The sequence below is a fragment of the Malania oleifera genome, chromosome 10 (assembly GCF_029873635.1).
Source record: "Malania oleifera isolate guangnan ecotype guangnan chromosome 10, ASM2987363v1, whole genome shotgun sequence".
NCBI classification, from domain to species: Eukaryota; Viridiplantae; Streptophyta; class Magnoliopsida; order Santalales; family Ximeniaceae; genus Malania; species Malania oleifera.
The window spans coordinates 86,390,788-86,407,789 of NC_080426.1; the positions used below are offsets into that span (position 1 = coordinate 86,390,788).

Sequence of the window (17,002 nt, forward strand, 5' to 3'; positions counted from 1 at the left end):
TTTTAATTATCTTATTTGGGAATAGCCATACAAAAGCTATTTCCCATCCGTCGGCGCCCCCTGGACCAAAATTTGGTTGTCGACAGTATCCTTGTAATGGGTATTTATAGTTTGTTTGTCCCTCAATGTGCTATTAGGCTGCACGCGTGGGGAGGGTTGAACCTTGATATACATTGTTGACCCCCAACCTAAAAGATTTTAGGTAAAACGGTAATCTAACATGATATCAGAGTTGATTACCAAGGTCTTATGTTCTAGTCTTGTTGCTCGCGTTTGTTGTGTTGTTTAAAAAAAAAATTATATTCCTATAATGGGTATTTATCATTTGTTTCTCTCTCCAAGTGCTATCAGGTTGCACGTGTGAGGGAGTTTTAAAGCTTGATATGCATTGTTGAACCGCAATCTAATAACTTATTCTTTTAAGAAAAGTGGTAATGGAACATGATATCAAAGTTGATTGCCAAGGTCTTGGGTTTCTAGTCTTGATGCTCATGTTTATTGTGTGGTATTTGAAAAAATAATTATATTCCCTATTATGGATATTTATCTTTTGTTTCTCCCTCCACTAGCATTATCAAACTGCGTGTGTGGGGAAGTATCAAAGTTTGACATGTATAGTTAGCCCACAACCTAATAGCTCAAGCTTTTATGTAAAATGGTAAACTAACAATTAAGAATTGATTTTGAATAGTTTTTTACCAAATTCCAATCTTTTAATACCATATATGCATGTACAAAGCAAAATACAATTACAAGTAGTTTAGCTAGTGTATTTTTCAATGCCTGTTTAATTGCAAAAAATAATTTTCATTTTCCCTTTTTAGCTTTTAATTTCCCAAGAGCTTCCAGCTCATCTTTTAATTTTCCAAGATTTTAATTTTTAATTTTCCAGCTCAAGCGTTTGCTATGAAAAGTAGTTTTAATTTTTTTCATTTCTAAATTTCCAAATAATTACAAAAGACACCTTACTTTTCTATTTTCCAAACTCACATAAGAAATTAGAAATCTAGAAAACAATATATACATATATATATATATATATTCCAACTTTACCTATACAAATTTAGAAAATTAGAGAACAGGTAGCATTTTTGTAACTACATGAAAAATTAAAAATGGAAAATAAACTATTTTCCACAAGTGAATAGTGTCAACACTTTTTATTATTTTTTTTATTTTTTATACAAGTATTGAAAAAATGAAAAATAAGATAACTTTTTTTTTAATTCTTTAAAAAAAAAAACACTAGAAATGAAAAATGAAAACTATTTTGCACAACTATACACGCTATGATCTTTCTTGTTGAGGTGATTTCAAAATTAGGTACATTATAGGGTGCCTTCAATAAATTTCTCTCGTCTCCTGAAAAAAAAAATAATAAATAAAACCAGCGCGAGATACAAAAGTCTGACAGTCAATCTTTTGGGTTTGGCTAAGGTGCAGCCAATATTTCGCAAATCAAAATTTAATTCCTGAAATCAAGAACACAAGAATAACATAAGAACTTTTCATTTAAAAAGTGATGATAAAATAATGACACAAAAGGATATAATGCAGTATCAAATACTTGAAAAGTCTCACAACCTCCAATCTGGGTCATCTTGATTACTGCCGGACCCACAGGATTTGCTCATCAATCCTACTTAGCTTCTCATCATCCAATCGCTTCCATGTCTTGATCCTCTCCACTCCCAACCAATCCTTTTCCCCCTTCTCAAGCTCAAGTGATATCACCCTTCCCCTCCTATGCCACTGTGCCCTACCATAACCGTGGTATCCAAAGCCTCCGCCATAACAAAACCATATACCATTGATATTTCCACAGAAATCGTTGACATGATCATGGCCCATGAATGCGGCTTTCACATCTCCCATAGAAAGAAAGGTCTGGAACACTCCAGAATTAACAACTGAACAAGCTACAGCCTCCTGAAACTGGCCTACAACCTTTTGGTTGTACAACTGTCGAATTTCTGGAATTGGGATGTGGAAAAATGCCAATGCCGGTGGTGCTGGCTGAGGACAAAGAGACATCTGGTGAGCGATTGAGATCCAGTTAATGGGACCTGCAAGGGGTTAATAAAATCTAAAACTACAAAGCTTCCCCATCATCAATGGGAGGAACATGGTTAGCAACATAGGACAATAATTTTGACAGCAATAAGAGTTATTGACCTTGTGGCTGCACTTGGATTTTCACCAACAGCTTCAGAAATCATTTTGTATCATCCATGAAAACATATGTTCGCTGGAAAGCAATATAGCTTAAAAAAATAAAAACTTTTCTCAATTTTGAAAGGCATAAACATTGTTTCCTCAATTTCAAAACCATTTCAAGGTGTGGCATTTTAAAATTATTTAAATGAAATGCAACAAAATGTCACCTAGTCTATACCATGAAAAGCATGACTCGATTTCCTTGGCATTGCTCTGTGATTTATACCTGAAAGCCTTGAGAAATGCCTTGGAGCCAGTGAAGCTGAGATTCCTTAATCCATCCATAAGTTCGGATCCCTTCAACAACAGCCCTGTCTCCACTGTCCAGAAAGAACAGATTGAGAACACTGCTGTTGGCCAAATGGGAACCTGGAGCACCAAGAACCCTAAGGTTATAATTTCCAAATCCATCAATGTCTGTCACCGGCTGTCCTTCTGCAAAATTAGAGAGATCTAAGTCCGATGGGTTGGTCTGTGAAACTGAATAATCCATAAGGGATATCAAAGACATCAACTCTTCACGGGTCATCGTAGATTCTTGGTCATGGTTACCCAAAACTGCAGCCCAGGGAAGTCCAGATTCTGTTGCAGGACCAAAGGCTCCAAACAGAGATTCGGCAGCATCAGAAGTGCTTGGCCCAAAGATATTATCTCCTGAAAAGGAAAAATGGATATGTAATCTTTCCGTGTGAGAGAGAGATATTAGTTCAAATAGGATATTGTTTTTTTCTCATTTTTGAGAGATATGTTTTTAGGGTACAAATATCTTATCACAATTGTTCATGAGAGAAACAAAATGACAACTCCTAGTACCACCTCAATGTGTGATAGCATCTCATTCTATTCATATCATTCACTACAGCTGCTGCCAAATAAATGCTCAATTCACCTTAAGCTGGACATGATAACCCAATCCTGATTGCACTCTTAAACTATGGTCCAAATTGGGCTTACCTTAAACCAAAAGGCAAACTGAAGTTTATCTAGTGCACAACTTAAATAATGTGTTTAACATCAATAGCACACTTCTCCATTGTCATAAATGCATCTGTACATGGCTCTTCCAAAGGGGAAAAGGGAATCAGGAGAGGGGACCCAATTTTCCCATGCCTCTTTCTTATGATAATGGAAGTGCTCACAAGGCTCCTCCAACATGCAGTAATAAATGAAAATTAACTTTCCACCCCATATGCAACAAAGTAAAGTTGGTGAACCTCTGCTTTGCTGATGACTTGATTCTTGGCCATTATGCTACAGACACAGAAACTAGTGTCAAAAATTTTCTATCCATCTTCTACAACCTCGTGGGGCATGCTGAGAAATCAGAAATCTTCTGTTATAATATTCCTTTGGATTCTCAAAGAGTCAGCTGCCAGTCAAATATTGGACTACCACAGCCACAGGTCACAAAACAGTAAGCAGAAAAGACTAAGTACTCACCGAAAAGATCTCAAAACAAATTCACCTTGGGCTCACAAAACTCTTTTATGCTGGGAGGCTGCAGCATATTAGATATACTACAAAGCACGCATGGATACTGGGCCACAGTTATGTACACCAGGCTGTTAAAAGAGATTCAAAGCATTCTTATTGAAGGGCAATGACAGGAACGCCCATCGATTAAAAGGTCAAATGGCAGGATGTCTGTAAACCCCATGAAGAAGGACTTTGATTAAAGCTACTCTCAGAGTGGAGTAAGCATCTGCAATTAAATTAAGTTACACATCTAAAGTTTTTCTTATGGATCATTTAGATCCATAATTACAAACAAAAGCCTATGGGATACAAAAACTACATCAAGGACCACATGGACTTGGAAGAGGGTCAAGAGGGCCAGAAAACTTGCCTAGTCAAGCATCAATACCAAAATTCGCAATGGGAGATCAACATCTCTATTTTAAAATAACAGACATTCACAAAGTCCACTAATGGACCACTGTGGACCTCACATTCTTGTTGAATTTGGCCTGACATCATCCAAAACCAAAAATGGGCTTGGTCAAGAAGAATATCTGCAAATCCTCAACTATATAAAGTCCAATATGTACAACCTTCCTGAAAGCCTAGTTGAAGACAATAACTACTGGACCCTTACTCCCTCAGGAAAATTTTCCTTTTCCACTGCATGGAATGCAGTTAGAAGCCAAAAAGAACCTGTAAATTAGGCACACATTATCTGGTCTAAGCACAGTATTCCAAAGCCATTTTTTATTGCATGGCTTGCTTTGAAAAACAGACTACACAAGACAAGCTGAATCCATGGGGGATAATCTCAGATACTACCTGCAAATTTTGTGGGTCTGAAGTTGAGGCAAAAGAACATCTTTCTTCCAGCTACACAAATGCCCAGATTCTATCAACAGCAGCCTGTGCCCTCAATATACGATGCGAAATCAAAATGGGAGAAAGTTTTGGGCTGGCTTACAGCATTGGGCAACTCTCCTTCTGAGGAATTTGCCAAACAGGCTTGGACTGCAGCCCTATACCATACTTGGAAAGCTAGGAACCTAACACTATGAAAATACAAGCTCCAATGCTAAAGTGACTGCTGAAAATGTCATCCTGGATGTGAATGAAAAGTGACCAGAAATCAAAAATTCAAAGCATTGTTGATTTAACTGTCAAATAAGCTCTCTTTTCTGACCTGAAACAGTATTTGTGATATTTTAAGGCTGCAATGCCCATTGTACCCCTATTACAAATAAACTGATGCTTACATTGTGCTAAAAAATAAAAAAATATTTTTTATTAAAAAATAAAATACAATAACAATACCACCAAATTTGCACAAGGGGTAAAGCATCATTCAATCGAATTTCACAAAGTCCAACATGTTCGTTCAAATTAATAAATCTTCAACTCTGCAGAAGCTAATACGGCATAATTTGGTTCCTCAATTCAACATGACCAAGAATTTGACTTTGGAGAGTCTACTAAATCCTTGTCAATGAAACTTGTAATGGATTGTGGTACCACTTGACTAACTTATACATTTTAACTTGCACATAATCAAAGCATCAGATCTCTTCATTTAATTTACTAGTCTGTCACCGTGCAAACAATAATCAACCAATTTTAACACACCCAGTAAATCTGGATGCAATGTTTTTTCAACAACCAAAGTTAAAGTATTTATGCCGCTATCAATAAAACAAAGGCATGCAAACATATATTTACTGTTTCTTAGAGTCAGTATTCAATGCCACTATCACTCAAATACATGCATACGCACATGCAAACATATCTTGCTGTTTCCTAGCTGATAAGTAATCAAAGAATAATTTCAACATAAATTTATTGCTCTTCGTATTGATGGACTCCCTAATGCAATGACGTCCTAATTTCAATGACAGGTGCAACGATTTTTGTTTATTTTCTTCCTTCATCTAAGAGTAACTGATACAGATAGCAAATTCAATAGTTACAGAACGATCAAATAAGAAGATCACAAGAATCAGATAACATTAAATAGCCTATTACTAAAATATCTTCCCCATTTTAGAGTAGTTCACTAATAAAAAATTAGATCTGAGAACTTATGAAAATGCCGCTCAACAATGAAGGCTCTATTCTCGCGCTTCAACCTAAAATGGAGACCCCATTTGACCTCTTCTCCCCTCTCACTCAAGCAGTCCTCTTCTTGTCCTCTAGCCACAAACCGCAGTTCAAATCCCCTCCCCATCTTTCTCCTGGCCAAACCTTTTTCTTCTTTCCTTCTTAGCCATACCTTTGTTGTCATTCTTCAAGCACTAGGCCTTCCTCTCCAACTGTTTTCTCAACTTTTCTCTTTGCTTTTTGGTGCTCACAAGATTTCCACTAGTCGAAGGCCCTCTGTGACTAGTTTGCAAGCCTCTCGTTGTTCTTCCGGTTCACAAACTTTGTTTTCTGGTCCACAAGCTCCTCCAATTCAAAGTTGGCCACTGGTTGTTTGTTGTAAGGCCCTTTTCTCTTGTGGACCTTCACTCTTTCAAAGGCTTGGCTTTGTTTGTTCGTTGACTACCATGACAAGATGCCAAGGGACAAGAAGCGTATTGTGTTGGTTGAAAGGAAGTCCTTCGACCTAATCATAGAAGGGGGTAGTTCTGATTTCCTTAGAATCACAAATACCGCAAGGGAAGAAGGATCTCCATCTTCCTAAAGATGGAAGAATTCAAATGGTTCCTTGAAACTTGGGAGGAATTCTGGGCTTTGAAAAAACCCATACCCTAGGTAACTTCTTGGTTTTGTTGAACAAGGAACAAGGATAGAACCCTCACTTTGCAGTTGAACTTGAACAAGTTTGGGAACTACCTTGCTCTTATGGACACCAACAGTGGTGGCTGGAGAGCCCTCACATTTCTAAAGGGGTATAAATCCTAGGGATGGATGAGGATCTCCTCCTCAGCAGGCGAGCTGCGCTGCTATCTTTTTCCTCCCACAAATAAAGTTTAACATATTCGGTCATTCAGCAGGTGGAGAAGAAGCTTTCCTCCCACCCCCCTAGTGGAGATGAACCCATTCCGCAACATATCAGCTACATTGTGCCCTTGCCTTCATTGTGCTAAGCCTTTGAGTCTATTGCTGAGTGGTAGCTATTAGCAACTCATCACAGCTCGGCACTCTCAACGCATGTTAGACAATCAATGAAGTCACCAAGCTAGCCCAAATATGTGGAGAGACGTTGAGGGATACTGGAGCCCTCACGTCAATAAATTAAAACCACATTGATGTTTCAGCAACTTCTACAAATCAGGATAATCCACATCAACAAGGCAATAAATTTAAACTCTCACCAAAGAAGGAAGATTCAAATCAGTATGAAGAAGATCGCTCCAACGGCAATACAATCAAACCAAAGAAGGAAGATTCCAATCAGCACGCAAACCTATTAGTCTTGATACCTAATGGAAACCATCGACGGTTACATCAACAGTTTCAGACAGAATGTAATTCCGCAGCAAACCGTCGATGGTTTTGACCGTTGCTGAATATTTATTGAAGATCCGATATCAATCGAAAACATATCCGATTTTATGGGATTTGTAATTTACCACCATATGATGTATCTCCATTTAAATACTACTCTCCATATAGCCTAAGTGTTCATGTTGCCATTCATCGAAATAAAAATATTATTTCTTTCAAATCCTCTATCTCATTTTTTCTTTATGGTATTAGAGCCATTGTGAACACTAGGCAAAAACATCACAATTCCTGCATTATTGTTCAACTTCCTTGGTGACCTTCTGCTCCTTTTTTCTTACTTTTTCCATGGCTACACTATCCCTTAATGTTGGCAACTTCATCACCCTTAGACTCACCCCAAACAACTATCCTTTGAGGCGTGAGCAAGCATTGGCTCTTGCCAAGAGCCAAGAATTGGTGGGGCATCTCACAAATGAAGATCCTGCACCCAAAAAAATACATCATACCAAATCCAAGCAATCCCACAAATGTAGACGACATCATTCCTCAATTAATAGATGCTTTCATAGCATGGCGGAAGTCTGACCGTCTCCTTCGAGGGTGGATCATTGGGACACTTTCTAAGGAAACTCTCGGACTCGTCGTTGGCCTCGACACAGCTCATGCAGAGTGAGAGGCTCTCAAGAATGCATATATCCAAGATTCACAAGAACGTGAATTTACTTAACGTCAACAGGTTACCTATCTTCATAAAGAAGATTACACAACAATCACAGACCATATTCACACTTTCAAAGGTCTCTGTGACAATTTAGCAGCAATTGGGAAGCCCGTTCCAGACCAAGAAAGGGTATTTTGTCTCCTCACTAGTCTTGGTCCACAATATTAAGTCTTCACAACAACTATCTTGAAGCCCCGGAGACCATCCTATTCTGAGTTGGTCTCTCAACTCCAAGACTTTGACTAAAGACGCAATTGGTTCTCTAGCCACACCAATGTTCAAAATTCACCCCTCACTCATCAAGTGGCATTTTATGGACAACAACAACAACGTCCCCAATCTAACTCTTTAGGCTATCGTGGACCAAAACAAAAATTCACGTCAACTAGATGTGGATTCTAGGCACAAAAAAACAGGGACTCAAGACAAGCCTACACCAATAATACCCCTCCTTCAAATACACAGCGCCGTCCTCCACCACCAGGTGAACGCCGCATGACACCTGCCGAGAGGGATAAGTATCGTGACCAACAGTTTCAATATTGTGGCATGATGGGCCACATTGCTAAGATATGCTAGTGAGTACCAAAGAAATCAGCTCCTCAAGATGACATTCCACAAGCACTTGCAGCATTAACGCTGGACAACACCATTGCAGACACATAATGGACTACACACCAGGGCTTCCAATCACATGATTGGGATGCCAGGTATGTTAACTAACCTTCGAAAATATTCTGGTTCCGACTTAGTACTAATTGGAGAAGGGTCTTCTATGCAAATTCTTGCAATTCGAGACTCTTATATAAAAGAAAAAAATTATGCCTTACCTCTAAAAGATGTGTTATTAGTTCCCAACCTAACAAATAACTTACTCTTTGTAAGTGAGTTAACTATGGTATACTTTGGTTAACTAGTTAAGCAAGAGTGCTTTAACTAGTGTTGCACCACCTTTCACAAGGTGTGAAGTGTTCAGCTCGTGACAGTTTGTATCAGAGTTTGGTTAATTGATATGTGAATTCGATTGCCTTCATATAGTGGGATTATCTGAACATAAGTAAAAGACCATGATGACCAATACCAAGAGAATTGAGGTGCTAGAGACGTAGATAGAGACTACAACAATGTGGCCATGCATATGGCTAAACTTGCTACCCATGTTGATGCATTGAGGGATCACAAAAACATCGACAGGATTCCATTATGGAGATGTCAGAGGAATTCCATGCCAACGTAGAAGCTTTACAGATCAAGTTGAGGAATCTAAATGCCAAGACGAATTTGGTGGTTCGTGTTATTGGAAATTCCAACTCTATGGGGATAGAGTATGGAAGAACAAAGGTGTCAAAACCCTAAGCATATCAGGGTTCTCGTAATGCTAAAGAGTTGGAGAACTTATTTGACATGGAACAATACTTTCGCGTGATGAGCACCAACTCAAAGGAGGCAAAAGTATCCGTGGCTACAATGTACTTGAGTGATGACGCTAAGCTGTGGTGGCATACCAAGTACGACAACATACCAAATGGCCAATGTGTAATGGATTGTTGGCAAACTTGAAGAGAGTGCTCAAAGCCCAATTCTTTCGTGAGAATGTTGAGAACAATGCTTGGCGTAAACTACAAGACCATAAGCACATTGGTATAATCAGAGAGTATGTGAAATAATTCTTTGCTTTGATGTTGGATATTCGAGACATACCAAAGAAAGACAAGTTGCTCTTTTTATTAAGGGGTTGAAACCGAAGGCAAGGGTAGAATTTCATTGACAAAGAGTTCAAGGCTTGCCTACAATAAAGGCAGCTACAGAATGCTTGAATTACTACACTAGAGAGAATTCCATAATGTCCAAAGAGAATGGCATTTGTGGAAATAGCAGAAAATCTTTCAAGAAGAGCAAACCCAAAAGTGGGGGAACCAACACCAAGACATCAACTTCAAAAGAAGTTTCGTCGTCTCGGTCTTTCTACACACCTAGTGGTAAGGGTAAGATGACTAGCTTCTTATGTCAAGGCCCTCATAGAATTGCTGATTACCCTCACAATCGTTCGATGCCTTGCAAGCTTTCATTGTGGAGAGGGCACAAGGAGATGATGAGGATGAGGAGGAAATCCCAAGGATGGGTGTAATGTGGTTACTCAGTGCAGTGGAGAGGCGGGCAAAAGAACCTAAAGTTACCCAAGCTAAAAGGTTAATGTTTGTGGATCTGCGAATCAATCGGAAGAGCACCCACGTTAGGGTAAATATTGAGGCAACCCGTAACTTTGTCTCAAAGGAAAAACCAGAAAGACTTCATCGCCAAATTGTGAAACAGTGTTTCACTAAACTTCATCACCAACCTGCCCAAAGTTGGCAACATCTATACTCATGATTATAGACAAGTTTTTGAAATATAGTACTTTCATACCCACACCAAAGTATTGTTCAACAAAAGAGACAACACAATTGTTTTCAAACATATTGTGAAGTATTGGGTATTGAAATAGAATTGAGCCTTTTGAGTTCAGCTACTCGATGTGGCTTGATCCTCTAGCTTGGATGAAGGTGCATCCTATGTTTCACGTCGTTGCCTCAAACCATTCAAAGCTGACACTGAAAATCCAAACAAAAGTCAATCAACTAGAGCACCACTGAAGACAACACAACCTAACAGAAGAGAAGTTGAAGTCATCCTTGTGGACAAGGAGTTCACATCATAAAGGAAGAAGCAACACAAGTTCTTAGTGAGATGGAAAGGCCTTGAAGGCGACGAAATCAACTAGATGTCAACGAAAAACATGGAGTCATTTTTGGACAAAGTTGAAGAGTACTTAGCGCCTAAGTTTACGAGTATGTCGACACATAAGTGGGGGAGAATGTCGTGAGCTAAGCTAGTTCAAGGCATTATACTTGCATGTGACTGCTTGTCTTATGCGCATTGGATGGGTAACCCATCATGTAAATACTAATATAGATTTTACTTATTTAAGCATGTTTATGCCTTAGTATAAAAAGCGAGTATGACTTCTCGATCAATTTGATATTTCCTACTATTAGGCTAAAATAGTATATAAAGCTCTTTAGGGGAGAGTGAGTGTTCATTAGTCATTGTAAAACTCACTAGCACTTGTAAACGTGTTTAGCTTGCTTGCTTATCTTGCAAAAGATACATTGCCTACGAAGGTGCTGTCAATGAATTACGTTGCTTCAATGTTTACCGCGTGATTCTCATTTGCTTACATTATTGCTTATTACTTCCCCTTACTTTGCACATTTAGAATGTGTGCTTGTTGTTAACCAGGTGTAGTTTCGCTAACTAGTTAAGCAAGAATGCTTTAGCTAGTGTGCACATGTGCACAGCACTTCACAAGGTGTGAAGTGTTCAGCCCATGACAACCAGGCAGTCCTGTGGAGTAACTGTTTGGAAGTCAATCCAGAAAAGTTGGGAGGATTTATTTGCTCTCATCTATTTTGACATTGGAAATGCGGGCATGTTCTTTTGGCACGATATCTAGTGCAGTTCATGCCCACTAAGTTCTAATTTCCTGCTATTTTCAACTTACCCTGCAACGGAAAAGCTTTGATAAGTGTGTATGCTAACAACTCCGACAATGAGACTACTTGGAATTCCCTTCATGAGAAATGCCAATAATTGGGAGATTGGGCCTATTAGCTGATTTCTGTGGCTGCTTATATATAGATAAGGCCCTAACTTACCCAACCCAAACATGTCTATATGGAAGCTTTGAAAAATGGCTACTTCACAGTAAGCCCTTCTGCAAGCTGCAGAAGAAACCATCTAGCACCAGGTTTGACTTACCCTGGAAAACCATTTGGAAAACTCCTATGCCAACCAAAGTTACTTTCACTCTTGGGAGGCCAGCATTGGGGAAGATCCTCGCCATTAATGAACTTCAGAAAAGGGGTTCACTTGGGTCAACAAATGCTTTCATGCAAGAGAGATCATGAAACTGTGGACCCTGTACTTTTTCACTGCCCTGGATCAGTATTTCATGGAATCTGGTTGCTGCTATCACTGGCCAGCACCAGACCACTGTTGACACAGTGTGAAAGGATATCTGGGCATTTAAGGGCATGCCTATAAAAAGGGAAAGGGTGAAAAAAAAGCCTTGTTCTTGATCCCATTCACTATTTCCTGGGTAGTGTGGTTAGAGAGAAACAGTAGGACTTTTGAAGGAACAACCAAACAACTACATCACTCACAATGCGTAAGAATAGATGACTTACAACTCTTAAAAGTTGGTTTAGTGGGCTGTGACACAAAAGTCTTGATTCTTGGACCTGTCATATAGTTGATTCAACACTATTCTTTGATAAAAAAAGGTCTGTTAAGAAAGAAAAAAGAGATTACAACCTAAAAGAGAACAAATAATCCTCAAGAAAAAAAAAGAAAAAGAACGAGAAAATTAAACAAAGAATATCTAACTAAAAATTTAAATAGGAAAACACCTCTTTAAACCCTTCCCATCAATTCACTGAGCATTTCATGCTGACCCTTCTTTGACTTTCTTTCATCCCCATTCAAATGAACTTCATTACCTCTAGGATCAGATAGCTACAAACCCAACGTATCCATCAATTTTCTTTTAGCTTCCAAGTCCTTCCCATTAAACTAACCTATAGGAGGGGGCGAAATAGCACTACTGCTCTTTACCCACTCTGTCATCCTCAAATATCAAAATAACCTCTAAACCTTTCATCAAAGATGGTTGCATGTACAATATATCCCCAAGTAAAAAACCAGATGATTCAGAAACATAATCACATTCCTGAGTCTCATTCAAAAGCAAAATGCCATAGCAAGCAAACTCAGTAGTATCATCACTATCATTCTACGAAACATTACCCCATTTTTCCTTCTCCTTACCCTTACAACTCCTCACATTTGTGTCTCCTTCCTAAGAATATGGAGATTCCACAATACAGGTCAGCATATCTCCTTAAGATTTTTTTTCATTGTCCCAGCAGAACTACCTCGTTAGTCAACCTGGCATGCATAAACCTTCCAAAGGAGTTTTGACACTTTCTATTTCTTTACTTTTCTTTTCTTGTGAATGGGTATTAATGAATTCCCACTCTACTGATCAATATTTATAACTATTATTATTCTTATTGTTATAATTAATACTTTATTTTTTCAACTCATAAATAAAAATAATAATAATTATTATCTTAAAAACTCATGGTCTCGAAAAATCTCCACAGGGATGTTTTCTATTCTTAACAAGCAAACCTTCATAATGCCCTCTACAATCTAAAAATTTTCAAGATAATCTGAAACTCAATAAGTCAAACTGACAGGCTTTAAGCTTTCAAGATTATATTTATATGAAGAAGGATGCAACTCAAGAATGACTTGAGATTAATTCAATTGTTACCTCATTAAAGACTCTGAGGAGCTCAATATTTTTTAGGAGCATCTTAATTCTTTGAACCAAGCACAAGCAATCTACCGTTCAGCTTGGCTTAGCTAGTTTACAGCCCTATCTTAAATTCAGTTAAGCTAACAGTAAGAATTGAACAGAAAAAAGAGGGGGCAAAAGTAAGAGAATAGAAGAAATACTTGCTCCATTTTTTCTAAGGAAAATATTTTCAGATATATACTTAGGAAAATAAATTTAAAATCCAAAAGAATTTTTACAGAAAAATCTAGTTGAAGAAATATGATAATTGTTTTATAGATTATACAGAAAAAAAAATGCCAATACATGCATATTGCATTTTGCAGAAGAAAAAGATAAGAGAGGGTAGGGAAAAGGGGCGGCTTTATTTTTCCTGCAGTTGTTTGGCTAGGCAAACAAGAATAGAAGGAGTAACAAATTATCATAATTAAATTTAATGGGCATGTCCCCTTCCACTTGTGGTAGCAGTGGAAGGATCCATTGGCCTCTGGTTTCTTCTCTATTTCTCTTTTACATTCTTTTCATTCCTTTCTATTTCCTTCAAACAAAACACAATAGTAACTTAAGCCCTAATAATTCCTTTGGTTCAAAAGGACAATCACCACCAAAAAATATTAATTTTTTAAATTGAGAGAGAGAAAAAGGGCCCCTCATGTATTCAATTTTCCCAAAATACTTCTGAAGTAACTTATACTTGTTTTTTAAGAAATGCTAAACATTCCGCCTAATCTACCACAAAATGTCCCACTTACTATTACCTAGTGCAACTACCAATGCTGGCAAAAAAGCAGTGGCAGCACAATGTGTTGATGCAACTGCTAGAGAGGGAATTGTGAGGTGCCTAGATATAAGTAGTCACAGTTTTTGGGACAAGAACAAGCAATGTTTATTGTCTAGTACAACTAGTAGGTAACAGTGGAACATTTGGAATAGCATAGCTCTAATTTTTTGCTAGGACTAATGGAGGTATAAAAAGGAAAATTCAAATGACATAAGATCTAAATAAACTCAAGAGTGAGAGGTAGGGTCATAGGGGTCTTCATAATTTGAGTAACCAAACCGAACTGCTAAGTGCCAAAATAAACCAAAGGTTATTGGTTAAGCGATTTTGTGAACTAAAATTGAAATAACTCATTGCCTAACCCATAGTTTGGCTAAGAGTTATGTTTGGTTCAGTATTCAATCCAAAACAATTCTTACAACTCTCCAAATTTCTATAAAAAAGAAAAAATGTGTCTTTCTTTGGGTTTTGATTTAGTTTGTTAGTCAATAAGTCAAACTTTATTTCTATAAACAAACCAATCCAAAATAGCAGCAAGTACTATTTTGTAATTTTAGCATGTATTATATATTGTTTTAATTATATTAAATATAAATATACTATAAATAAGTGCATATATCATTTCAGTTCGTGTGGCTGTCGGCTCATGAACATTAAACCAATAACCGAAAAATGTAACTCGGTGAACCAAAACCATACCGAAAAAACAAAAAGGTTATTCAGTTACTAATTTGGTTCGGTTTGGGTGATCAATTTGGTTTTCAAATATTTTTTAAAAGCCCTAACAAGAGGCCATTTTAATCAATGCATAGAAAATAAGTAAGTTTCAAAGTAAAAGGAAATGGATTGATTGGGTTGGGGGTAGAGAAGTCTTCATAATCAAAGCAGCATTTAAAAACAAAAGCAATCCCTAAGCTCAAGATTATATGCTCATTTTGTACACCACTTTGATTTTACAGGTTTCTTGCTACGATCAACCTCACCCAGCAATAATTTATGAACAATTAACATACTAGATCCTTTTTAATAACATGGCAGCCCCTGAGACCCCGAATCCATCTGGGGCTCCCACATATTTGGTTTACAAAGCACAAATGGGGTGGTCATTCCAATTATGAATTTGTCAGATCTAATGGGGATTTGCTAATCCAGAGGTGGATTGGATGTTCTTATTGTTTTATACCAAAAAACCAGTACCTTGTGTGGCTTGCACGGGATACCTCATAGAGGGCATGAGTTTTTACCATTTGGCTAAATAGCTGTTCTTAGTGGCTTACACTTCACACATACTGGTTTGTTACTTACAGCAATTCATTATAGTACACATTATAACACACCATAATGCATTTATAATACACATTGCATCCTATAGTACACTACATATAAATGCATGTTAAACACTTAAAAGCTATGGAGATGTGCTGGACTATATCTTCTTTTTTTTTCTCTCTTTTTTTCCCCCATAATGGCCACTCTCACTCTCACTTCCACTACCCAAGGGCCGCCCATTGCAAAACAGGCGTTTGAATACTACCGTTAATGAATTCAAATCGAAGAACATAAAAGGCAAAGAGCGTACAAAAGTAATAACAGAAATATCAATTTATGATCACAACAATCTTATCACATCCATAAATATCAAATTTGCAAAAATAAAACATGATTACCAGTAAATGCAAGGAAGTCAGGCTTTTCGGCATCAATCATCCTGCGGACGAACCGTGTCGTGTTAAGGTCGGAGCAGTACTTGAAGTCGGAGGTCAACACATCTCTGCACCTAGTCATCACTCCATTCGCATAATGCATATCAGCCACCTGCTACAATATCACATCGAAGCAAATTTTATTCGTGTAGAAAGAGAGGACTATCAGGAAAATGAAGTTGAAGCTGGACCTGGAGGATTTTGAAGGTGCCATCAGCACGAAACCTGAGAGGAAGGGTTGCGCTTTTCTTGACGGTAACACTTTGGATTCCAACGATTAATTTAGAGAAAACTAGGGTTTGTAGAAGGTAGAGAATTGAAAAGATGAAGGTTAAGTAGAGGATGGAGATCGCGCAGTGTCGGGCGGGAGATTCCATAACGCTAGTCCGACAAAAAGCGGACGTCTCCATGGATTCAGTCAACGACTCATTGACTTGTCAAACGGATTCTCCATGGGCAAATTGCTTCTTCACGAATTGAATCGCATCCTAATTTCTACTTCCCAATTCCCAATTCTCAGCCGAATCAATCCATCTCACGTGCCTATGCTAATAAATTGCTACACCACGAACTGCACCACAATCTATTCTGCACGCCTGTGCTATTTTCAAGTTGGATCACATTCATATTCTTTTTCTCTTTTTATTTTTTATTTTTAATGTGGGAACTCCTCCCATTTGCCCCCTTCGTACTCGATGTTTGGAAGTGTATTCCAATCTTAATATTTTTTAATAAAAAATTATTCCTAAATAATTTGGTGTTGTTATAAAAGATGTACAAAATAAATATAAATAAATAAATAGAGACGGACAGAATTTTACGTGGCTCGGCTATGTCTACTTTAGGGACGGATGGGATCAAAACTTCACTATCACGGTCGAAATTATAAGATGATTTAGAACCGGCCTTATACAAAAATGTTGGAACCGAGCTTACACGAGATATATCTCTTCTCTTTATCTTTTCTCTTCTTTCCATATACCCTACTTACTTCAAGCATACAAGTGAGTATACAAACATACAATGAGTATACAAGTATGCAAAGATGTGTCTTCCAAATGTGAGGGGTAGGGTGCCCTTTTATAGGGCAATATGGATAATAACACATTTATTAAGGAGAAAAGGCCGAAGTGGTGAAAGATGGGGTGGTGGAAGATGAGGTGACATACACTTTTTTCATAACACTCCCCCCCTGGATGTCACTCATATATTAACTCCTACTAAAATTTTTAAGATGTCTCATTCTGATGAGATGAATCAATTTCTTGAATTTT

At 37.8% G+C, this 17,002-nt stretch overlaps 1 protein-coding gene across 14 annotated transcripts; it reads right to left on the reverse strand.

Annotated features, from left to right (window-relative positions):
• Nucleotides 1-1,268: 1,268 nt before the first annotated feature.
• LOC131165236 (probable inactive purple acid phosphatase 28) lies at nucleotides 1,269-16,423 on the reverse strand. 14 transcript variants are annotated; one of them, XM_058122840.1, is made up of 6 exons: nucleotides 15,920-16,388; nucleotides 15,693-15,840; nucleotides 2,770-2,871; nucleotides 2,444-2,652; nucleotides 1,585-2,016; nucleotides 1,269-1,472 (listed from the first exon to the last, which is right to left on the reverse strand). In XM_058122840.1, exons 1-5 carry the CDS (start codon nucleotides 16,136-16,138, stop codon nucleotides 1,606-1,608), a joined length of 1,089 nt encoding a protein of 362 aa, XP_057978823.1. In that variant the 5' UTR covers nucleotides 16,139-16,388; the 3' UTR covers nucleotides 1,269-1,472; nucleotides 1,585-1,605. The 14 variants fall into 14 exon arrangements, with proteins under 14 accessions (XP_057978823.1, XP_057978822.1, XP_057978818.1 ...); XM_058122839.1 differs by having other exon boundaries at nucleotides 1,568-2,016; nucleotides 15,920-16,387; XM_058122835.1 differs by having other exon boundaries at nucleotides 2,444-2,871; nucleotides 15,920-16,422.
• Nucleotides 16,424-17,002: the final 579 nt, after the last annotated feature.